Source organism: Pelodiscus sinensis, chromosome 20, assembly GCF_052426305.1.
Source record: "Pelodiscus sinensis isolate ZL-2025 chromosome 20, ASM5242630v1, whole genome shotgun sequence".
NCBI lineage: Eukaryota > Metazoa > Chordata > Testudines > Trionychidae > Pelodiscus > Pelodiscus sinensis.
The window spans coordinates 16,980,173-17,004,607 of NC_143071.1; the positions used below are offsets into that span (position 1 = coordinate 16,980,173).

Below are 24,435 nucleotides of genomic sequence, written 5' to 3' on the forward strand. Positions count from 1 at the left end.
CCCTACCCCAAACCTTCCCCCCCCCCCGACCCTTGGCTGCAGTGCTCGGGGTGGGGGAAAGAAAAAAAGCCCCTGACAACTGGGGAGGGGGCAACTGGGGGGAGGAAAAAAGCCCCTTGGCAGCAGATAGTCATGGGACCGCTCACCATGAGCTCCTCCTCACTCCTTGTGCCCCTGCCCCAAACCTTGCCTTCCCAGGCCCATGGCTGCACTGCCGGAAGTGGGGTGGGAGAGAAAAGACCCCAGGCAGCCTGGGGGAGGGGAGACAGAAGGCCCCCTGGTGGTTGGCAGGATTAGGGGGGAGAAAGAAGGCCCCTGGTAGCTGGGGGTGGGGAAAGAGAGAAGTCCCTTCTGGCCAGGGGAGGGGGAGAGGAAGCCCCACTGGATGGGACTCCCAGTGCCCTGCCCTGACTCCTGCACCCCCACACAGCCAGCCCCCCTGCCATGAAGCACTCGGACAACACCCTGTAACTCCTCTAGTTAACATCTAAAGAACCAGTCCAAGTGCAAAGTATTCACTGCAGCCTTAAAGGCGAAAGCATCCCCCATGGCAGTGGAGTGGAAGAAGAAACCTCCATCTGTACCCACACTGAGTGTTAGACGCCTCCAGCCCTGAGTGGATAACATTGAATTAGCTCAAGTATCAGAGGGGTAGCTGTGTTTTGTCTGAATCTGCAAAAGCAACGAGGAGTCCTGTGGCACCTTCTAGACTAACAGATTTATTGGAGCATGAGCTTTCATGGGCAAAGACCCACTTCATCAGATGCATGTAGTGGAAATTCCAGAGGCAGGTATAAATATACAGGCATAAGAAAAGACTACCAATCAAGAGTAAGGCTAGAGATAACGAGGTCAATTCAGTCAGGGAGGATGAAGCCCACTTCTAGCAGCTGATGTGGAGGTGTGAAGGCCAAGAGAGGAGAAACTGCTTTTGTAGCTGGCTAGCCATTCAGTCACAGGGTTGAATCAGCTGCAACCCTGAGCTCTTCTCTTGTAGCTGTTGCATTTTCTTCCTGTCTGAGGCTACATCTAGACTATACATCTCTGTCGATAGAAAGATGTAGATTAGGCACATCAAAATTGCTAATGATGCAGGGATTTAAATATCCAGTGCTTCATTACCATAAACATGGCTGCCATTTTTTTTTAAATGGAGCTTTTTTGGGAACCCCCCTCCCAACAGTCTAGCTGCGGATCTGTTGAAAATAAACCCTTTTTTGACAGATCCTATATTCCTCAAAAAATGAGGTTTACAGGATCTGTCGAAAAAGGGTTTATTTTCGACAGATCCGTGTCAAGACTGCTTTTTTTTTTTTTTTTTTTTTTAAAAACACCATTTTGGAAAAAAGTGGCGACCATGTTTATGCTAATGAAGCGTGGGATATTTAAATCCCTGTTTCATTAGCAATTTCGATGTGCCTAATCTACATCTCTTTGTCGACAGAGAGGTCTAATCACACCCTGATAGTGGGGCTGAATTTCCTTGTAGCTGCTGGCCGGATCCATGGAGTTAGGAAGGATGTGGGCATTGCGGCAAAAGCCTGTTCGGTCAGTGGCATGCTCTGGCCTTGCTTCTGCAGCCTTGTTCCTGACCACTTGTCACAAAGATGCGCTGAGTTCAGCAATCAGGTTATTGTCTTTATTTTGGGGGTTTGTTGGACTTCTCTGTGCTGAAAAATAACCTGATCACATCTGATCAGACATTCCCTGTTCTATTCATGTAGCTGTAGCTCTCCAGAGAATTACAAGGAAGCAATTCTCTGTGTTGTAATCTTTTTTTTTTTTAAGTTGCTCTGTAACACCTAGCAACAAAATAATGTTTCAACAAGTGTGTTTTCTTTGTTTTATTAACAAAAATCACCTTTCTCAGGACATAATCTGATCCTGTGTCCTAGAAGGCAGGAGGTTCTGGGTACTAGAAGGCAGGAGGTTCTGGGTACACATGGCCGCAAGGCCAGCTATTAAGAAAAATTACAATTTTTTTCAAGCTCTCTCCAGAGCGAAGGTTAAAGAGCTTGAGGTATCCCACAGGAAGAAATTCCCAAATGCATCTTCCCGGGTTCTCAAAGGGGTTTTTGCATTTGGGTGGTGGAAGCAATACCAATCCAAAGCAGGGGATCTGTGACCTGGGGGAGTTTTTAACGGAAGCCTTTAGTGGCAAAATATTTTAAAATCTCTTGTGGGTCCTCATCTTCTGCCCTTGGCAGTGCCTGATTGCTGTATTGTTCAGGCAAACACCACAGGAAGATGCACAAAGCCTTGGGATGCGGAGATTTGGCAAGTCTCATCCATTATGGGACTGTCTACCATAAGAACACTTCAGCATAAACTTGACATGACCTAGCAATTTTTCTATGCCAGGATGACCTTACAATAACAAGATCAGCTGACTTTCATGAGCTTCTTGTGTTACATTATTGAAGGATTAAATAACATTTCCATATTCTATTTTTTCACGCCTTGAATGATTTTGTAGACCTCTAACATATTCCCTCACCCTTTAGTCATTTCTTTTCCAAGCTGAAAAGTCCCAGTCTTGCTAATCTCTCCTCATATGGAAGCTGTTCCTTACCCCTAATTATTTCTGTTGCCCTTTCTGTACCTTTTCCAAGTCCAATATATATATCCTTTTAGATGGAGTGACCAGATCTTCATGTAATATTCAAGATGTGGGCATACAATGACTTTATATAGAAGCAACATTATATTTTCTGTCTTATTATCTATTCATTTCCTAATGATTCCCAATATTCTGTTAGCATTTTAGATTTCCTCTGTGCATTGAACACTTGTTTTCAGGGAACTATTCACAACAATTCCAAGATGTCTTTCTTGAGCGGTAACAGCTATTTTAGACCCCATCATATTTGTATGTATATTTTGGTTTATGTGCATTACTTTGCATGGATCAACACTGAATTCCATTTGCCCTTGTGTTGCCCAGTCACCCAGGTTTATGAGATCCCTTTGTCACTCTTTGCCGACAGCTCTGGATATAACTATGTTGTGTAATTTTGTAGCATCTGCAAATTTTACCATCTCACTGCTGTTTATTCCTTTTTCAAGAACATTTGTAAGAAGTTTAACAACAATGGTCCAAATGCTGATCCCTGTAGCACACCACTATTTTTTTCCTATCAGGAAATGTTTTCATGATGATCTAATGATTAATTACTTGAATGCCAAGTCTTTTATTATCTTCATCACCCTGCCTCCCTCTGTTTATAAACAAACTCCCTGCCACAAAGGCAAAGCTGGAAGTCGTTCAATCTCTGTTGCAGTTAAGCCCTGCCTCTGGAGCTGGGGCATGTGCTTTTAGCAGACCTCAAGGATGAAATCCAGCAGGGGCGGGGTGTGTGTCAAACTTAAGGGGAGGCTACTGACCTCCCTATGCCCCCGTAAATGGCACCCTTGTCATGAGATCAGTTACATGCCCAACATGTGTGTTTCAAAAGCCTCCACATCCACCCCTGTTGCGGCTTCTTGTTCTGTTCTACACTTAAAGCCCCCACTGGACATAAGTAACCACATTATTTCCTGTGTGAACCAGAGTTTCTCTTTTCATAAATGCGTCAGCAGGGTGCCTTTATGCAATACTGGAAACCTAAATGTGAGTTATGGGAATGTTCCCTGGTGAAAGTTCATTCTCCGGCATCAATCACATGATGTGACGCCCTGTGGGCTGCTGGGCTCAGAGCCGCTGGGGCATGGTTTGTCTCCTGGCTGTCCTAGATAGTGGTTTAGTGACCTGGTCCTGTGTTGCCCAGGATCTGGCATTGTGGGCACATCTACACAGCAGTGTTATTTCGGAATAACTGATGTTATTATGAAATAACATAGTGCGCATCTTCACTGCAAGCCATTATTTTGAGATAAGGTCGAGCTGGAGGACTTCTTACTCCGACGGCTGTAACCCTCATTTTACGACTTCCTGCTTTGTAGACGGCGCCAAAAGCCGAATTAAGCTATTTCGACTTCAGCCACACAATTGATGTAGCTTAAGTTGCGTCGCTTAATTCAGCTTTTGCCCTGCTGTGTAGATGCTCCTCGTGTGTCCTGCTGGCTGCATGGTGAAAGCTATGGTTCCTAGTGCCGGAATACTCATTACCATCCCTGGCACAGATTTAAGAAATTCCACCTCCAATCTTCACCTAGCAGAATCCTTTTCTATCTTCTCATTGCCACACCCTGTGAGAACATGGGAAGCAAATGAACCTGTCACTGGAGCTGGGTGAACAATTCCTATGGAGTCATTTGTTTGGTTACTTTGGTCTGTCTTCTGTGACTAGATCAGTGTTTTGGGTTTTATTTTAATTTATGGGAATTTTTTTGATGAACAATTATGGTGAAACTCTTGATCTGTAGCTTATGCCTGAGCAATTTGTTGCAGCAACTCAAAATTTGAGCAATTATGATTGGACAGATGGGGCGTGTTGTACATTGCTGCTCCTGGAGGGGAGGAGCAGCGCCTTCATAGTGTTTTCTGAGGCGAGTAGCCACGACTGCAAATTCAGAATGTGCTTTCTGTGAAGATTTGGCAACTTTTGCTTAAAATGAACTCTTTAGTCAAACATGCCTGGTAGCACACTCGTTCTCTGGAATATTTTCAGGACGCAAACGCTGAAGGAACATGAACTTAACTGAAGCAAGTATCAGAGGGGTCGCCATGTTAGTCTGAATCTGCATAAACAACCAGAAGTCCTGTGGCATCTTATAGACTAACATTTATTGGAGCATAAGCTTTCGTGGGCAAAGACCCACTTCGTCAGATGCTTTGCTCTGGTCTGATGCCCACAACGCTATCAATCAGCTGCCGCTGGATTGTGTGAGGAATATCAGGAGCTGGGAGTCCTGGCACCATGAGTGAAGAACTCAGACGACACCCATCATCACTCCAACCACCAGAACCCTGCTGGAAAAGACCTTGAAAAATGCCATCTGCTACCACTACGCTGGCAGCATGAAGTGCAAGTTGGATCAGAGAAAGGTCTTTGAGGTGACCTGCAAATGGGACGTCGGCAACCACTTCCTCCCTGGAGGCTGCTTCACCCAGTTCACCAACTGTTCACCTACCAGGCTTGGCTCAACTGCTTGCCACTGAATGGAGCCATCCGCCATGGGAACCGGAACAAGTGCTGCAGGAAGTGCAACGGCATCAGTGAGATGCTGCCCCATGTCCTGTGTGGCTGCCCATCCCACTCCAAAGCCTGGAAGCTGCGCCGCACTGTCATCCAGGACCCTCTCGTCAGAGCGATTCTGCCATCCCTGGGGAAGGTGTCTGTCAACTCTGCCATCCCTGGGACAGGCACTGAGCCACACCCAGGCATTGTCACCAATGAGGAGCACAAGAGGATCAGCATGGGAGATGTGGTGGTGCCTTCTCAGAACAGGACCCCGGCCTTCCATGATGCCCAGTCTCAGATGTGGTGAAATACACCCCTCTGGCCAACACCCTGAGAGCTCAGGGCTCTGAGATACAAATCCACTCCCTGATCATCAGAACCCGGGGTGTTTGGGACCCTGACAACGAGCCAGTGCGAAGAACATGTGGAGTCGGTTAACGCTAGGGTTGGCAGCAGCTCATGGTGCCCCCAGTGCAGGGCCGGATTAAGGCATGGGCTAGCTGGGCAGCTGCCTGGGGCGCCAACCTGGGGGGGTGCCTGATGGCAGTTGTAAGGGGCACACAGCGCCCCTTACAGCTGCCATCAGGCGCCGCGCACCCGGCTCCTGGATTGTGGGCTGCAGCAGCTCCCAGCAGCCACCCTGCAGCGGCCGCCCGGGGTGGGGGGGCCGCGGTAACCCCTGCAGCATCCTTCCCCCCACGGTCGCGGGGCTCTGCACGGCCAGGCTCGGCCTGCTCCGGGAGGCCCTGGGCTTGCACACCAGTGGCGGTAGTCGGGCTAGGCCAGGCCGGGCACTTGCGTCCTGCTGCCTCCAGCTCTGCGTAACCTCCCCCATGCGCTGGGTGGGGGCAGGGCCGCGCATGTGCCCTCCCCCAACCTGGGGCGCTGGAATGGCTTGGTCTGGCCCTGCCCCAGTGGTGATCCTGCAGGGTAGCAGTCCCTGCTCACTGCCCCCAGTGGTCACTGTGCAGAATAGAAGTCCCTCCAATCAGCCCCTGCTCTTTCTGTTTTATGAAAAACAATCCCATTCCAGGCAGATCTCCTTTTCCTGGCACAACCAAACCCTAACCTTGTTTTAAGTTAGAAGAAAAGGAAGCTGCATACCAAATGTAGGGGTTCTAGCTCTTACCATTTAGGAGGAGTTCTTGAACAAATGGACCTGCCACCCGTGGAACTAAAGGACAGATAAAGGGGGCCCAGAAGGTAGTGTAGATGGGGGCTCCTCCAGTGGCACAGTAGTGAAGGTACTCACCTTCAGAGCCAGGGTTCAAGCCCCACACTCCTCTTCCTCCTCCTCACCCTGCCATAGGCTGCATGTGTTCACAGAGCCTGCACCTAAACCCTCTCTGTTACAGATTTGCCAGGCAGGGCTCAAGCAGGCTAGATAAGGACCATGCAGTCTCAGCACAGTCAGGGCTAGTGTTTAGGCTTTTTCTTCACAGCACTGTACAGAGGCACATTTCTAAAATGTATAGATTTGCTCTCAAAATTTCAGTGAAGCAATATTACTTCTTTGTTGTGGAGGAACTGAGCCACAAAGAGATAAGTGACTTTCCCATGGTAACACAGGAAATCTGTGGTAGATTAAATTCCCAACTCTAGCTCTCACATACCCTACTTCAGCATCTTAAACACAAGCCAGATCTTCTTTCTTTTGCTTTCTGTATCCAGGGTCCCTTGTTTCCCACAGTTCACAGCAACACATGAAATTCATGGCAGGCTCCAGACAGTAATTAAGAAATGCAGCGGAGTTCAGGTGCTTTTTGACCTTCTCCCCCTTTGTTGGGCTTTCTGTGGAAAGCCCAATTAAGCCGAGTCATGGAGTATAAATGACAGATGACAATGAAGTTTATTTTATAATAATCCATTGTTTCTGGATGGTCACAAGTGCCTACTGCAAGAAGGAACAGGCTTAAACTGGGACAGTTTATGGAAGAAAAGTAAACACAGATTTCCTGCCATCAATCTATATTGCAGGGTGAGTAACCACATTAAAAGAACGTGAAGCTTGCAAAGTCAAGTGCTGAAAAGTTAGAAGTGGAACTAAGATGGTGTGTGCAATGTGAAGAGGTTTGTACCGGGCATGTACCAATACAGATTTTGCAAAGTTTTACAACTTCACCAAATTTGGCTGGATTTTCAGAGCAACAACAAAAGGCAAGCCCCTGGCACAAGGGTGACCCTCTATCAGATCTCTGAAGAGTGGGGGCACTAGAGCTTCTCAAAGAAATGGTAGAATTTGTTTAACATTGTGACACAGGGTATTTCTCCCAAGGCTTGTTCTCAGAAGTATCTGAGGGTATGTCTACACTACCCCGCTACAGATAGTTCGGGCGTACAGATAGTTCGGACTAGCAAGCTATTCCGAACTATCTAGCCCGTGCCGCATGTAGCCGCGCGGCACGGGGTTCGAACAAGCCGGTATTTAAAAATGGCGCCGGCCAGCTTATGCAAATAAAGCCCGGGAAATTCAAATCCCGGGCTTCATTTGCACGTTCGGTATGCATACATTACCCCGCTAGTTCGCACTAGCGGGGTAGTGTAGACATACCCTGAACGGTTTGGCTGAAACTTAAAAAGCAAAACAAAACAAACCATCATTCTGAGAGAGAGACCTGGCATGGAAAACTTAAAATTGGGCAAAGTTATAAGCAATTAAACCAGGATCTTATAATGGGAAGTGTTGGGCAAACTTAATAATACCAACCTCCCCCTGCCCCAACAAACACACAAATAGCCCAAAGGCCAATGTTTCCCATGCACCTCTCTGCAGACTGTAAGCACCCTCTGCCCAACCAGCTCAAAATTCAGTTCTGTGGGTTTTAAATTTCTGTATGAAACCAGGCTGGGATGTAGGTGCCCGACTTGGTTTGATTCCAGATCCTGATAGATTTAAGCACAAGGATACCTGAGAGTGTATAAATTATCTTTTCAGATCATCTCCCCAGTTCCTGGGTCTGTTTTCAGTTCAATTTGCTCTCAGAGGGGGTGAGAGGGGAAACTGCCTTCTCTCCTGATGGGGAAGAAACTTCTGTTCAGGCAGGTTTGCCTCTGTGGTCCTGCTAAGTTCCCTTTTTGCACCCAGTGTGCGGTATTCAAACAAACACAACGTTTCCACTCCTGCTGAACAGATCCTGCTGAGTTTCATTGCTTCTGAGCCCAAACGTTGGCCTTTTTTACTCACTTCTTCTCACAAGACAACAGCAGCTGTTTAATTCCGTCAGGCCATCTCTCCATTGCATAAACTGGGAGACTCCAGTTACAGGCTGTATGTGTCCGTGGGGCCTCTGCCTCCATCAGCTGACAGAGTCTGCGTCTAATCTCTGTTCCTTACAGATTTGCCGGGCAGGACTCAAGCAGGCTGGATAAGGACAATGCAGCCCCCCGTGCAGCCTCAGCACGGTCAGGACTAGTGTTTGGGCTTTTTCTTCACATCACTGTACAGAATTGCCTCCTGGGGATTGGCTGGGCATGTTGTCTTGGGGTGCTGCTCCACGTTGGCGTAGATGGACTGCTGCTCGGGAGTGGAAATCATCACTGTGGCATAAGAAATCTCTTCTGTCCCTTCCGATCTCTGAAATAAAAACATCGCTGGGATCAGAGGAAAGAAGCTAGAAGAGGAGCCCAAGTATCTGTGGCTGAGCAGGCCCTGGCTTCAGGAACCGCAGCGGATCCCTTTAAGCCAGTGACTTGTCTGGGCTGTGTATTGAGGACATAAGAACGGCCGTACTGGGTCAGACCAAAGATCTGTCTAGCCCAGTAGCCTGCCCCAGAGAGGGTGGACCAAAGACAATGATCAAGCGATTTGTCTCCTGCCATCCCTCTCCAGCCTCTGACAAACAGAGGCCAGGGACACCATTTCTGTCCCCTGGCTAATAGCCTTTTATGGACCTAACCTCCATTAAATTATCTAGCTTCTCTTTAAACTCTGTTATAGTCCTAGCCTTCACAGCCTCCTCTGGCAAGGAGTTCCACAGGTTGATTATACGCTGTGTGAAGAACTTTCTTTTATTAGTTTTAAACCTGCTACCCATTAATTTCATTTGGTGTCCTCTAGTTCTTCTGTTATGGGAACTAATAAATAACATTTCTTTATCAGCCCTCTCCACACCACTCATGATTTTATATACCTCTGTCATATCCCCCCTCAATCTCCTCTTTTCTAAACTGAAAAGTCCCAGTCGCTTTAACCTCTCCTTATATGGGGCCCGTTCCAAACCCCTAATAATTTTAGTTGCCCTTTTCTGAACCCTTTCCAAGGCCAAAATATCTTTTTTGAGGTGAGGAGACTACATCTGTACACAGTATTCAAGATGTGGGCATACCATAGTTTTATACAGGGGCAGTAAGATATTCTGGGTCTTATTTTCTATCCCTTTCTTAATAATTCCTCGCATCCTATTTGCCTTTTTGACCGCCGCTGCACACTGCGTGGAAGTTTTCAGAGAACTGTCCACGGTAACTCCAAGATCTCTTTCCTGATTTGTCGTAGCCAAATTAGCCCCCAGCATACTGTACGTACAGTTGGGGTTATTTTTCCTGACATGCATTACTTTACACTTATCCACATTAAATTTCTATTGCCATTTTGTTGCCCAATCACTCAGTTTGGTGAGATCTTTTTGTAGTCCCTCACAGTCTGCTTCTGCCTTGACTATCCTAAACAGTTTGGTATCATCCGCAGACTTTACCACCTCACTGCTTACTCCTTTCTCCAGGTCATTTATGAATAAGTTGAAAAGGATTGGTCCCAGGACTGACCCTTGGGGGACACCACTAGTTACCCCTCTCCATTCTGAAAATTTAGCATTTATTCCTACCCTTTGTTTCCTGTCTTTTAACCACTTCTCAATCCAAGAAAGGACCTTCCCTCTTATCCCATGGCCATGTAATTTACACAAGAGCCTTTGGTGAGGGACCTTGTCAAAGGCTTTCTGAAAATCTAAGTATACTATATTCACTGGATCCTCCTTGTCTGCATGTTTGTTAACCCCTTCAAAGAACTCTAATAGATTAGTAAGACATGATTTCCCTTTACAGAAACCATGTTGACTTTTGTCCAACAAATTATGTTCTTCTACATGCCTCACAATTTTATTCTTTACTATTGTTTTGACTAATTTGCCTGGTACTGAAGTTAGACTTACCAGTCTGTAATTGCCAGGATTGCCTCTAGAGCCCTTTTTAAATATTGGTGTCACGTTGGCTACCTTCCAGTCACTAGGTACGGAAGCCAATTTAAAGGATAGGTTACAAACCACAGATAATAGTTCAGCAGTTTCCCATTAGAGTTCTTTTAGAACCCTTGGATGAATGCCATCCGGTCCTGGAGATTTGTTAACATTACGTTTTTCTATTTGTTTCAAAACCTCCTCTAATGACACTTCAATCCGGGACAGTTCCTCAGATTCATCACCCACAAAGGACGGTGCACATTTAGGAATCTTCCTAACATCCTTAGCCATGAAGACTGCAGCAAAGAAATCATTTATCCGCAATGGCTTTATCGTCCTTGATTGCTCCTTTTATAGCTCGATCGTTTGGGGGACCCACAGGTTTTTTAGCAGGCTTCCTGCTTCTAATTTATTTAAAAAACATTTTGTTATTTCTTTGAGTTTTTCGCTAGCTGTTTCTCAATCTTTTTTTGGTTTTCTTATTACATTTTTACACTTGATTTGACAGTGTTTATGTTCCTTTCTATTTATCTCACTAGGATTGGACTTCCACTTCTTAAAAGATACCTTTTTGTCCCTCACTGCTTCTTTTACATGGTGGGTAAGCCACGGTGACTCTTTTTTAGGTCTCTTGCTATGTTTTTTAATTTGGGGTATACATTTAAGTTGGGCCTCTATTATGATATCTTTAAAAAGTTTCCAAGCAGCTTGCAGAGATTTGGCTCTAGTCATTGTGCCTTTTAATTTCTGTTTAACTAACCTTCTCATTTTTGTGTAATTCCCCTTTTTGAAATTAAATGCCAGGGTGCTGGACTGCTGAGATGTTCTTCCCACCACAGGAATGTTGAATGTTATTATATTATGGCCACTATTCCCAAGTGGTCCCATAACGGTTATCTCCTGGACCTGATCCTGCGCTCCACTCAGGACTAAATCGAGAATTACCTCTCCCCTTGTGGGTTCCTGCACCAGCTGCTCCAAGAAGCAGTCATTTAAGCCATTGAGAAATTTTTTCTCTGCTTCTCTTCCTGAGGTGACATGTATCCAGTCAATATGGGGATAATTAAAATCCCCCATTATTATAGCTGAAACAAAATACAGGACTATGTAGCACATTATTATAGAGTTCTTTATTTGGTAGCCTCTCTAATCTCCTTCAGCATTTCAATGTCAGTATCGCTGTCCCGGTCAGGTGGTCGGTAATATATCCCTACTGCTAATGTCTTATTATTGGAGCATGGACTTACTATCCATGGCGATTCTATGGAACATGTTGATTCATTTAATATTTTTATTTCATTTGATTCTACATTATCTTTCACATACAGTGCCTCTGAGCCCTGGTCTACACTAGAGAGTTATTTTGAAACAACAAGCGGAGCGTCCACACTACCATGCCCGTTATTTAGAAATAAGGGGCTGGTTATTTCAAAATAATTACTCCTGCTTTCCTTGGGGAATAAGCTTATTTTGAAATATTTATTTTGGGAGTTATTTTGAATTATTTATTTTGAAATAATTTCCTAGTATAGACCTACAGAACCTGTGTATGGGCCTATTACCCTTTTCAGCCAAAGCAATCTGGTGCAGCCCTCTCCTGTGGCTAAGGGTGTATCTACACTGCACCCTAAACTTGAAATGAGATACACAATTTGTGCTACTCAAATCACGACTCTTATTTCGATTTTATTTTTAAATTTGGTGCATCTACACGGTGCCAAATTTTAAAATAATGTGCTATTTTGAGCCATCCCTTTTTCCTCATGCAACGAGGATTACCGGGATAGCAAAATAGCGTGTCCCTTATTTCGAAAAATATTTTGACATAACGGGCAGCTTGGGTAGGCACAGGTAGCCATTCCGGGATACTTTCAGTATCCTGAAATAGCCTTGCAGTGTAGCTATACCTGAAGCTACACAAAGAGGAAAAGGAAGCGAGGGTAAGAACAGGGAACTGAAATCCACCTGCACATTGGCTATCCCAGGGCCTAGGTCCCTAGTCAGATTTGGGCCCTAGATACTTTGTAGGGCTCATTCTGAGCTCTCAGGTGAAGGCCTTGTGAACTCAGCTCCTCTCCTGAGCTGGTGTCTAGCGACTCTAGGCTCAAGGAACATCAAGGAAATGAGGAATGTGGCTTGGGTGTAAGACTTCTCGAAGGGGATGTGTTTGTGCAGTAGCTTGGGATTGGTTGCCCAAAGAATGGTTCTTGTTTGCTATTGGCCCCTGTCCTGAGTGTGTGAAGGAGGTGCAGGAGGATCTGCAGTGTAAGGAGCAGCTCTAGTAGAAAGCAGGGGATAAGGGAGAAAAGACTTTCTTCTCAGAAAAAACTGACTAGGTCACCTAGTCTCCCTGGATGCAAATGCCAGATTGTATCATAAGCCGTGAGTCTACCTGCGGCTCTCAGTCTCACAGGGAGCCCCACAGCAGGGCTTGGGACTCTTTGTCTGAGTAAGGCCCCTGTATTGAGTCCAGTTTTAAATAAGTCAATTTCATCTTCAGTCTGCAGAGCTGGCTGGGCAGGAGGAAAGGCTAAAGTTTCACTCGGAGGAATGATTTGAGTTAGCTGCTGCCTGGAACGCCTCATGGCAGCTATTGCTTTGTCTTCCTACCTGAGGGTGGAGGTGGATTTCCTCATAACTGCAGTCAGGGTTCACGGAGTTAGGCAGGGTGTTCACATTGCTGTAAAACCCTGTTTGGGACGTGGCTGCAGGAGGAGCCACAACCGCGTACTCTGGGCTGCTGTCTGCTGCATTGTTCCCAGCCGCCTGAAACAAAGAAGAAATGTGTTCAGTGCAAGGAGATGTGCCTAGGGCTCCATGTCTTAGTTCCAGCACCTTTACTCCCATGGCAATTCCAATGGCTACACAGTCAATGTGACTATTTTAAAGATGGGGTTCAGTGTTCCTTGTAAGCTGAGTGCTTGGGCAGCTATCCAGGAGAGATTCAGCTGATTAGCAGAGCACCCACTGCTAATAGCATGTGTTTCTATTGGTGGTGCACATCTGGACTTGTCTTGGTACACATAATTAACTTTATTCCACACATGGATAAAAATGAGAGGGAAACACAGGTGAGGATGCTGACTGTGTACTAGTTAGTTTGTGCCCTTCATTGCGCCAGTGTGGGGCCACTGCTGAGGGCAGATCTGTGAGGAACTGGTAAATGAAAGCATGAAACCAATGACTGGCCTGCAGTAGCAGCAGCAGCCCCATCACAACCACCTGTTGTGGCTCATTGTTCTGTTTTAGTTTTCCTGTTTCCAGTGGGTCTAAAAAACAAACAAATCAGTTTCCTGTGTGAATTCAGAGGTTCCTCATTTAGGCTGTTTCTCTTTTTGGGAAATGAGACAGTAGGTCAGTCTGATGAAATTCAGTGAAGGCTGAGCCAGTCTATTGAGAATGGTCCCTTCCTCTTGAAGTCCTATTTATTCTCTAGCTTCTACCACACAACCGCTGTCATTAATGGGACATTTAGACCATGCGTGGCTTCTGAAAGATGATATGTAAATTTGGTTTGAATATGCATATCTTCCTCTGTTTTTTTTTCCTGGAAGAGTCTTTTCCAATATTTGGCCCATCTATATGGGGTCAAATATCAGAAAAAAACCTCTTTCGAAAGGCTCCCTATTACTCCTAAAAGGAGATTTACAGGGGGCTTTTGAAAGAGGGTTTTTTCCGATATTTGGCTCCGTGTAGACGGGCCAAATATCGGAAAAACCTTTTCTGGGAAAAAATGGAAGAAGATATGCACATTCGAGCTAAATGTGCATGTCTTCTTTTGGAAGCCATGCATAGTCTAGATGTGCCCGATATGAGGTTCTATGGGCTGATATGTTCAGAGCCCCATGCACATATAAATGTGCTTCTTAGCGACCAAAGAACTGACTTGGCTATCACAATGGTTTGGTGACTAGGTTCTGCTTTGGCACAGTCCCATATCCTGGTGGCTGCATGACACAATGTGTACTTTCCAGTCTGAATGTGCTCATTGTCCTCAATGAAGTGGATCTGAAAAATTTCGGTCTCTGAATTGAACAGAATCTTTTCCTGTCTCTATACTTTAGGTGGTTGGAGGACCTTGAAAGGCTTGGTGAAAAGTTTCTACTAAGTCATATATTTGATTCGTTTGTCCAGTCTTCCATGAAGAGATCAGGATTGCTTTTTGGGGTTTCTTAAAGGTCCTTATTAAAAAATATTGATGAACAACTTCTGTGAATAATTCCTGGTCTATAAGGGTATGTTTATATTGCATTCCTCTTTCGAGAGAGGAATGCAAATGCAGTCGAGTGAAATTGCAAATGAAGCACAGATTTGAATTTCCCGTGCTTCATTTGCATAATCGCATCTGGTTGCTTTTACGAAATACCCTATTTCGAAATAAAAAACGCTCTATAGATGCGGTTTTCAAAAATAAACCCTTCTTTCGAAATAACCCTTACTCCTTATAAAATGAGGTTTAGCGGTTATTTCGAAAGAAGAGTTTGTTTTCGAAATAACCATGTCTACAGAGCATTTTTTATTTCAAAATAGGGTATTTCGAAAAAGCGGCCGGACGCGATTATGCATATGAAATGCGGGAAATTCAAATCCACACTTCATTTGCAATTTTGCTCGGCTGCATTTGCATTCCTCTCTTGAAAGAGGAATTCAGTGTGTATATATGCCCTAACTTATTCATGAGCAATCTGTTGCAAGTCTTAAAACTTTGAGCTCACTTGGTACAATTCAACCCCTTGATTGATTCCCCTGGTGAAAATTCATGCTTGCAAAATCAAAATGTGCTTTTCTGTGAATATTCTGCAATATTTGTTTACAATTCACTATTTAATCAAACATTCCTGCTGGGAGAGAACTTGATCTAGAAACCAGAAAACAAATGCTAAGGTGACATGAAGAAGGTGGAAGGTAAAAAAATAAATTAAAAGTTTGAGTATCTGCAGGGCATTGACTGCTTTATTTGCCCAATTGCATCTCCCTATGACAGAATTTCAGAGGAGATGTTACCAGGACATACTATTATTTGTCTTACCAAATTTGACAGCTTGATTTTCTTGTCCTTCTGCACGGTTGCTCCTGAAAGAGCTGGATGAGACATAAAAGAGATCACATTAAAGCAAAATAACAGCAGTGGATGAGGAGGTAACTGATTAATATGTGAATATGAATGTTATCAGTGTAGGATAAAAATCCCAAGGGGAGCTGCAGCAGGAGGAGTGAAATTGACATAAGAGCTTTGCAGTATTAAATTGCAAGACTGAGATGTGACTATTTTTCAGGGGATGGCCACACCCATGATAAGTGAACAAGTTTCCTTCAGTCCCATAAAGTTTGTTCATAGCCACTCGTCCTGGCTCTCGGTGTTCTGGGATGTTCTTTAGCTCTAATTTACCCGTAAATGTCTTCTAAAGGCCCAGTAAGCAGTAGAAATGTTGGTAATGCTGCTAGAGAATATTAAACTTCCATAGTTCGGCAAATTCTCTGGTTTGGCACCAGCCAGGTCCCATCCGTGCTGGACTAGAGAGGTTCAACGTTTAGATACATTTTTGGATATGTAGGAATCCCGCCCCCCTCAAAAAAACAAAAAACAAAACAGTTTGACATGACTTCATGTTGCTGAATCTTCATTTTTCCCTGAAAAACAGTAAAACTTTACGTAGCTCTAACAGAGATGTAGAATAAACACCATTCTGGGAGCTGTCTGCAGTTTTGCACAATGTTGCAAGTGGGTCTTTGAGGTACTTCAGATGTTCTTTGTTGAGCTCAGGGGGTGTGATAAGCAGAGACATCACTTGCATCAAGGGGGCTAGAACAGTTTGTACAGTGAGGGGTGCTGAGAACCATTGAGTCAAACTGTAAACCCTGGATATTACAGAATCCACATCTAGCCAGGGTATATGGCAGCACGCCTGGGTCCAGCAGCTATCCTTTGAGGAATTCTGGATTTTCCATTTGGGGAAGAGGGAGGGAGGGAAAGAAGCAGCAATGGACACAGATTCAGGATCAGAAACACAGTGGCTATGTCTAGACTGGCATGATTTTCCACAAATGCTTTTCCATTAAAGCATTTGCGGAAAAGAATGTCTAGATGGGCACGGACGCTTTTCCACAAAAGCACTTTTTGCGGAAAAGCGTCTGTGCCAATCTAGACGCGGTTTTGCGTAAGAAAGCCCTGATTGCCATTTTTGTGATTGGGGCTTTTTTGCGCAAAACAATACTGCGTTGTCTACATTGGCCCTCTTGCGCAAAAGCATTTGCGCAAGAGGGCTTTTGCCCGAACGGGAGCCGCATAGTATTTCTGCAAGAACACTGACAATCTTACATGAGATCGTCAGTGTTCTTGCGGAAATTCAAGCGTCCAGTGTAGACAGCTGGCAAGTTTTTCCGCAAAAGCAACTGCTTTTGCGGAAAAACTTGCCAGTCTAGACGCAGCCAGTGACTCAGAGGGCACAGGCAGGATTTCACTTACCTTTTTTTCTCCTCTTGGACCCTCTCACCAACAAAACAGCAGCGATCAGAAGCAAGAGCAGAACCAGTAGGACGCACGGTGTCAGGATGTAGAAGATGATGCTATCTGGGGAGTGGCTGGGAAAAGAGACAGTCTGTTTCCACACTTTCTCCTTCAATTGCTCATTCAGCCAGGAGCAACTGTTTGCTGTGTAGCAGGCAGTCAGCACATTGATATTCTAGTCCAGGGCTACTCAGCTTTGGAATCCCTGGGGGCCACAATGATACAGCACATGCTGAGGGCCGCAACTTAAGTGTGGTTGTATTTACATACAAATATATATGCAAATAACTTCTTTCACACTGATGGGCATGAATACAAAGATTAAGGCAAGACTACACAACACGCAGGCCCCATTTAAGTCAGTTCTGCTGATATTAATAAAACACAATATTTACCCGATTTCCACCCATATTACAGCACTTTTAATAAGCAATGACAGTCCAGGAATTTAACTACTATCAACAGAAGACCATTATATTGACTACTTTTTTGTTTTGGCTCCTACCCATGGGCCACATGTTGAGCCCCACATAAACAAACTGCATCGTGGTCTGCAAACAAATAGGCTGCAGGCTGCATGTGGCCAATAGGCCACGTTTGAGTAGCTCTGCTCTAGTGTAAGTTATTGCTAACTCAGGTCACCTATGCAATGAGTTTGACACCTGTACCAAACAGCAATGTGAGTAGCCAGTAACCTCATGCAATCTATAAGAAGAGTCTGATGGAGCAGAGATAGTCTGTGCCCTGTGCATGTGGGAGAACAAGACCTAGGCCATGGTGCACTGGAGGAGAGAAATGTCACTCAGGAATGTATTTGTAATCTGCTCTAGTGGTACCACCATTGTATTGTTTCCCTGGTAAAGCTTTGTTTGGATCTCCTTGGGGGATGGGAGGCTGGTCATGCCCAGCCAACCCCTCCTGCCATCCTACCAGCTGATTCTGGTGGGTGAAGTTTAATGATGTCCAAAGCTTTGTTGGTCTGGTGATTCCCTACTTCATGCTTCATTTATCATGCATAGTGTCTTATCTGGGCACTGTATCTCTCACTTGATGGAAAAAAGCATAGCCAGCTACTTAGCTAACTTCATCTGTCCCTTTTTTATCTTATCTTTGAGCAGCACCTATGGTACAGCTGATAAATATGTACTTTAACTCGTGTGGTGACTTTTGTTAATTCTTTGATATTTAAGCTCCAATCTTCTGAACATTTTAAACAAATACTTATCATTATAAACATGCTTAAAGATAAAAAAGCATGTGGCACAGTTTTAGGATCAAGGCCTTTCAACATTTTGGCTCCCTTAAAGTTTTTTCCCTGGAACCAGGGATTCTGTAGTCTTAATTCACTGTTAATTTTAGAAGACAAAAATGTTATTTGGTTTAAAAGAGCAGCATCACATCAAATTAAGCCCCAAATTTAGATGTAAAAACTTTTACAAAAACCTAAGACCAACAGATATGTTGCCTCAAATTGTTTTAAATTCCAGCGTGAACAAATAAGGATGTCACTTGCAGTAGCTGGCAACCCGAACATGGCCAGATTGTGCCATGGTGCAACTAATTAGAAGCAAAACTGAAGCCGACCAGTCTGCTTTCATTCATCAAGATGTACGGAGCTTAAAAAGCAAACAAAATCTATGGGGACAAGATCATTATATTTTTATAATATTGCAGCTCTAAATAGTGCAGCTTGTCCACACTTGGAGCTTGTTCCACGCTGAGGCTAAGTCTAGACTATGGGGCTTTATCAGAAAAACTATGCAAAATGCGCTCTATATTTTGCATAGCTTTTTCAGTTTCTTTTGTCGGCAGAGGCTTTTCCAACATTTGGTCCATCTAGACTGGGCCAAATGTAACCCCCCCCTCTTTTAGACGCCCCCTTACTCCTTGTGGAATGAGGAATGCAGGGGCAACTGACAGAGCGTGTTTGCTCTTCCGCAAAAAAAGCAGATGAGCAAACGCGTTCCCTGTACATGAAACAGTTCTTTTGGGATACCAGAGGTATCCTGGAAAAACTGTGTAGTTTAGCCGTACCCTGATTTAGCTGCACCCTTTGCTGATTCACCTTCTCAAGAATAGATAGCATAGATAAGGATGTGGATGTCCATGGGACTAGTCACGTGACTCATATTGCTCTTGTGTAAGGCCCTACCAAAGCCACAGTCCATTATGGTCAGTTTCATGGCCTTCGGATTTACATTTCACATTTTCAGCTACTTAATCTTGAATTTTCACTGTGTAGGAACCATGGGGTCCTGACCGAAAAGAAGAAGAGGGCGGGGGGGTGGGCAGGAGGTCACAAACCTGATGCAGGGGATCATGGGACTGCCACCCTCATTTCTGTGCTGCCTTCTCTGAAAGCAGCAACCACAGATCTTTCTGCAATCCAAGAGGAGGAGGTGGGTCTAGTCTGGTCTGGTCCCTCCTCCCACCATCAGAAAAGTTTACAAGGGAGGGACAGGTCCTGTCCTTTCCCTGCCCAGTTGCAGCTAGGAAGCCCCCTTTGATGGGGTGCTTCTAGGAACAAGGAGACATCAGATTCTATGGGAAAGGGCTTATTTCAAGGTCTATGATGCATTATTCATGGCTGTGAAATTGGTAGGGCCCTGCTCATGTGCCTACGTGCTCGCAGGGGTAGGCGCTCAGAGGTGGTGCAGGAAGTGGAAGGGACAAGCAGAAAGGAGGGGAATGAATGAGGAAGGGTGCTGCTTGCAGCAGCATGACCACATGCTTACTCAGCAGACATATGCATCTCACAGTGGTTTAATAAGAAGGGCATAGGCAACTGGTGTCTGGGGAGGGGGGAAAGTGCAAGGAGAGGCACCCAAAGGAACAGGGATGGGGCATGAGGATGCACTGCATTTAGCAATTAAAATGTTGGCAGGGACATCAGAGGATGGTACACCACCAAACCCTTCCATGAGTCACCTATGGGGGAAGGGGTGATCATATCCGATCTGACTGAGCTAAGCACATGAGCAGTCCCACTGAACTTCAGCAGAAGAAGAAGGGTCATAGTTATAGCCCCAAAGTGCTTCACTCATTCCTCAGAGCTGCAGCCCAGGCAGAATGACTGTTCTGTGCCAAACAGTGAGCAATCCTGTAGCACCTTAGAAACTAACAAACATACATATCTAGTATTATGAGCTTTTTGTTAGTCTCTAAGTGCCACAGGACTGCTCATTGTTGTTTAAAGTTACAGACTAACACAGCTATTGTATGGTTCGGCCCATGCAGCACCAAGGAGACAGCTAATGGTCCAGGTTGCGGGGGGGAAGAGGGAAATGAGAAAAGATAGAGGTGCAGGGTTTAACATCCAGGCCAGATCAGACAGATGTACAAAGGCAACCACAAGCCATGATTTTTCCAGTCCCAGACCTGATGCCTTGTAAAATGCAGTACTGAATAGTGACAGGGGTATATATCCCTCAATGTGGCACTGATTCCAGTGAGATGGTAGCCCACAGGGTCTGTTTACACTGCAGCTGGGGGCAATCCTTACAGCCTGGGCAGATCTTCCTATCTAGGGGGACTCACACTGATGTGCTAGGAATAGTTGTCTGGTATAGCTTAGACTTTGCAGTTTGGGCTGCCAAGCCCTGGGGGTCAGCCAAGTGCCAACAGTGGTGTATTTGTTTATTTGTAGCTGCCATAACAAGCCCCACTATCACCAGTCTGTGTACCCAGGCTGGGAACTTGCACCCCGCTGCAGTATAGACATCCCTTACGTGAGCCTGGTCGGAACACTGGTACTCACTCAGAGGTAGTGGTGTCTTGGTATGCGGAGATGCTGGATTTCCCTTCTGTAACAGTTGTCAAGGTGGAGGTAGATTCTGGGGGGGATGGAGAAGTGGAGTGCTGTGTCATTGATGGAGTGCTTGTTGTTGGTTTTTGGGAAGTAGTATCTGTCAATTTAAAGCAGCCTCAGTCAGACTTCGTGAGGCATTCCTGTCCCTAAATACAAGGTGCAGGCCTCTAGAGATGCAGGAAGGGATGTTCCTCTCTGCAGAGGTCCCTGCAGACTCTGGTGGGGTAGAGGAACCATGAAAGCCTTGTAGTCACCAGGGCAGAATTGCCCCAGCAGGAGTACTGGATAAGGCTGCAAACAAGTGGTTTTATGTTGCCTCCGTCCACCGAAAACACTGGCATGGAGCATGCCAGGCTGGAGGGGGGGGGGGGGGGCTCTGTTTCTCAATGTCACTAGAGAAACTCTTAGGGGATGTAAAGTGGTAGGTGGACAACCCTTGGGGAGGGGGCAGGTTGTAGGAAATTAGAGCAGCCACTTCTTTGCCTAGTCCCCAGGACAGCCCAGAACTGGAGAGTTGCAAGGGTGCTATAAAGCCATCTTTGCTCCCCTCCCTCAGGGGCATGCCACCAAGAGGCAGAGCATGGAATTTGGCCAAACCAGGCTTTGCAGAAGGAACAGGACAGCAACACTGTTAGTGCAGCCACCCTTGCTGCTATCTTTGCTCCCTTCTCTCTGGCTGGTTCCCCACAGCAGTGGCTGCAAGACGGGAGAAACAAAGGAATGGGGCTTTACCTAGTAAAAGCTGCCAGAATCAGTCTTTTTGAACATTTATAATTTGTGTCTGTTTTTCTTTCCTGTCTCTTTATCTGCTTTAAATGCAGGGAGGAGTCTCTGTATCCAGATGCTGACTCAGGGAATGATTAGAGCAGAGAACTCCTGCCTGGAAGAGACACTTGTTACTGCTTTCCCTGCCATAGAGAGCAAACAAAGCCACCTCCAATGCTCATTCCTAGGGGTACTGTCTGCACTGAGGCTGCTTACCTGGCAGGATTAAGGAGCACAAGTCAATCCATCTAGATTTCAGGGCTGGAACTGGACTCCACTAATGCAAATTCTTAATGAATCTGAGATTTGCGAAGAGGAAGGGGGGCACTAAAGGGCAGGATCAATATTTATATTTCCCCTTAACCAGTGAAGTAGGGCATAAAGTTGGGGGTGGGGTTGGTCCCTTCAGAACATCAACCCTCTCCTAAGAACGGCCATGCTGGGTCAGACCAATGGTCCATCTAGCCCAATATCCTGTCTTCCAACAGTGACCAATGCTAGGTGCCCCAGAGGGAGAGAACAGAATGGGTGTTCATTCAGTGATCCCTTCCCCGTTGCCCATACCCAGTGTCTGGTGAACAGAGATTAGGGCACCTGGAGCATGGGGTTCCATCCCTGCCCATGCTGGCTAAGAGCCATTGATGGACTTATCCTCCATGAATGTAGTTAATTCTTTCTTGATCCTTGTTATAGTTTTGGCCTCTACAACATCCCCTGGCAGGGAGTTCCACAGGTTGGCACGGCCAGTCTTTTCTTCACCTGGAACGTGCCCTTTCCAGCCAGCGAGTCACACAACAGAGATGCCCAAACCCCACTGCTGCCAGCTCCTGTCCCGGTTCAGATAAGGGCTTCAGGAGGAGTCCCGTGGAGCTCTGACAGCCCCACCCCCGAGAACCACAGACCATGCAAGGTTCCCCTTTGAACCTCAGGGAGTGACTGGGACCCGGGCGAGCAAATAGGAGTCAGCCACTGCCAGACCCGGGAGGGACACACCGAGCGGGGTGAAAGCAGAGCCCCTCCCCCGCCGCAGCCCCCTCTCCCACTGGTAGCTACCCAGGCGCACGGGGATATGCCCCGCCACGTGACTGACAGGCCTTGCCGCCCAGCCGCGGGGAGGGGCGGTCAGCGGGGTGAGCGCTGGGCTGGGCGGCGCGGGACGGGGCTCTGGGCCCCCCTGTCCCCGCACACGCGTCTCGGGCCGGGCTTTGTGTTTACAGAGCGCGGGCACCGGCCGCCGGGCTGCGGCCCTGGACTCCGCCCTCCCGCTGTGAGCTTCGAGAGCAGCGCCCGGATTTACCTGGGGAGACGGAGACTGACACAGTGTGCATGGGATCAGGCCACCCAGACTTCTCTACCCCGCAGTGGTACTTGCCGGCGTCGGCCAGTGTCAGGTTCTCCACGGTCACAGTGAACACGCGCCGGGCGCGATTGTCTCGGATGGAGAATCTGCCCCGAGTCACCTCGGCCTCCGACCCTGCTGTGGTCTCAACTAAGTGCCCGTCGGAACAGCGCCACGTTCCTAGCCAAGTTCCTTCCCGGCACCAGAACTTCGAATTCTTCTCATCGCCCTCCTCATACCGGCACCGCACAGTCACCGACCCGCCCGGGCGGCCGCTCACTGACTCGGGGCCCGTCACTGCCCAGCAGCCTGCGAGAGACAGAGACAGTGAGACACGGGGCGCGGCTCCCTCCTAACAAACACGCACGAGGCCCGGGCCCGGACTGCGGCTGCCGGCGCGTGTGGCCCGCGGGGAAGAGCCCGGCAGCGCTGAGAGGGAGGGACCCGACTCCAGGCCCGCCGGGCAACGAGCCCCCAGAGACTCGCTTCACCCCCCCCCACGTGCCGCAGCTTTCCCGCCTCTCAGAGGCCACGAGGTGAGGCCGGGACCCACCAGCCCCTCGTTCCAAGCCGGGGCAGCAGCCGCTCTTCCTGGCAGCAGTCCCTGCAGGAGCATGCCCTTGCCATCGCGCCAATCTCAGTGCTCCGCAGCACAGCCCTGCGAGGCAGCAGCGCTCCCCGTCCCGCCGGCTCCCAGGGAAGGGGCACGGCAGGAAACGTGTGAGCGGGACAACAGGCGCTGCTGCAAGTCTGGACTCCCTGTAGCTGACAGCGCGTCCCAGGGGAAATGGAGCAAACGCTTCGTGGCCCGGAGGGAGACTGCAGGACGGTCCCATTGTCCCCTTGCGGGCTGGGTAACTCCCTGCAGGTTGGTGCTTGACACTGGCAGCCTCGCCAGCGGGTGAGCTCTGCAGAAACCTCCTGCTGAACGAGCAGCTCCATAAGCCGCAAGGAGCCGTTCAAATGCTCGACCCCCCCCCTCCCCGTCTGAGGCAGGCACTTTGCAAAGGTACAAAGCCCCAGTCCCTGGGTGCAGGGACCCCGCAGGCTCACTGGGATCCCCCCTCCCTCCTCAGCAGCCCCTGCCCAAGAACACGTGGGTTGCAAAGGGCCCACGGAAGCCCAGCGCCGGCTTTTTCTGCAGGTGCCCGCAGAGCAAGTTGCCCCCTTACCTGGGAGAAGCATCCAGCCCAGAATTGGGAAAAGCCTCATTGTTCTGCCCCTTGCCCTAGGCTGGCGGGAGTCGGTTCCAGGGAATCTTTCCCCAGGAAAATCCTTGTCGTGTTACTAGCAAGCAGAGGGTCTGGGTTGTGCTGCAGGACTGTGCAGTGACGCGGAGGCTTTCACTAGCTCTGTCATTGCTGGGGCTCCTCTTATCTGTGCTCTCTCACTTCCCTCGGAAAAGGCTCAGGGGAAATGGCCTGTGTCTTCGTGCGTGGCGGTTTGGTGGCTGGGGCTTCTGTTTTTGTTTTGTGATACTTGCACTATGCAGCATGACTTCCTACAGGGCCTGGTGGAAAACGGAAACCGCTCTAGCAAGGAGTTCCTGAAATTTCTGTGAATTTACACCATTAAGCCCTTCATTTCAAGCATGCAAAAACACCCAGCTTCCTCTTATTTGGCATATCTGCTTGTCCCAAGCAGTGTGTAAACCCCCTCTGCTCAGTCACTCAGCCTAGCATTACAGAAACCAAACTCCATCTGCAATAACAGAAGCA

General features: G+C 47.2%; 1 protein-coding gene across 2 annotated transcripts; it reads right to left on the reverse strand.

The window, feature by feature from the left end:
• Positions 1 to 4,303: 4,303 nt before the first annotated feature.
• LOC142819112 (uncharacterized) lies at positions 4,304 to 24,207 on the reverse strand. Of its 2 annotated transcripts, none has more exons than XM_075903731.2 (7): positions 23,890 to 24,207; positions 22,676 to 23,026; positions 20,563 to 20,638; positions 16,764 to 16,879; positions 15,327 to 15,379; positions 12,908 to 13,063; positions 4,304 to 8,697 (listed from the first exon to the last, which is right to left on the reverse strand). In XM_075903731.2, exons 1-7 carry the CDS (start codon positions 23,927 to 23,929, stop codon positions 8,533 to 8,535), a joined length of 957 nt encoding a protein of 318 aa, XP_075759846.2. In that variant the 5' UTR covers positions 23,930 to 24,207; the 3' UTR covers positions 4,304 to 8,532. The 2 variants fall into 2 exon arrangements, with proteins under 2 accessions (XP_075759846.2, XP_075759847.2); XM_075903732.2 differs by having other exon boundaries at positions 20,563 to 20,710; positions 23,890 to 24,206.
• Between the last annotated feature and the right edge of the window lie 228 nt (positions 24,208 to 24,435).

What these genes read in the sequence shown, in the direction of transcription:
- LOC142819112 (XM_075903732.2), bottom strand. Translation starts at nt 23,929, where the DNA reads ATGAGGCTTTTCCCAATTCTGGGCTGGATGCTTCTCCCAG. An exon ending in GTCAGTCTCCGTCTCCCCAG is followed by an intron (nt 20,711 to 22,675) that starts GTAAATCCGGGC and finishes TTAAATTGACAG; the next exon opens with ATACTACTTCCCAAAAACCA. An exon ending in CAAGACACCACTACCTCTGA is followed by an intron (nt 16,880 to 20,562) that starts GTGAGTACCAGT and finishes CTCTTTTCCCAG; the next exon opens with CCACTCCCCAGATAGCATCA.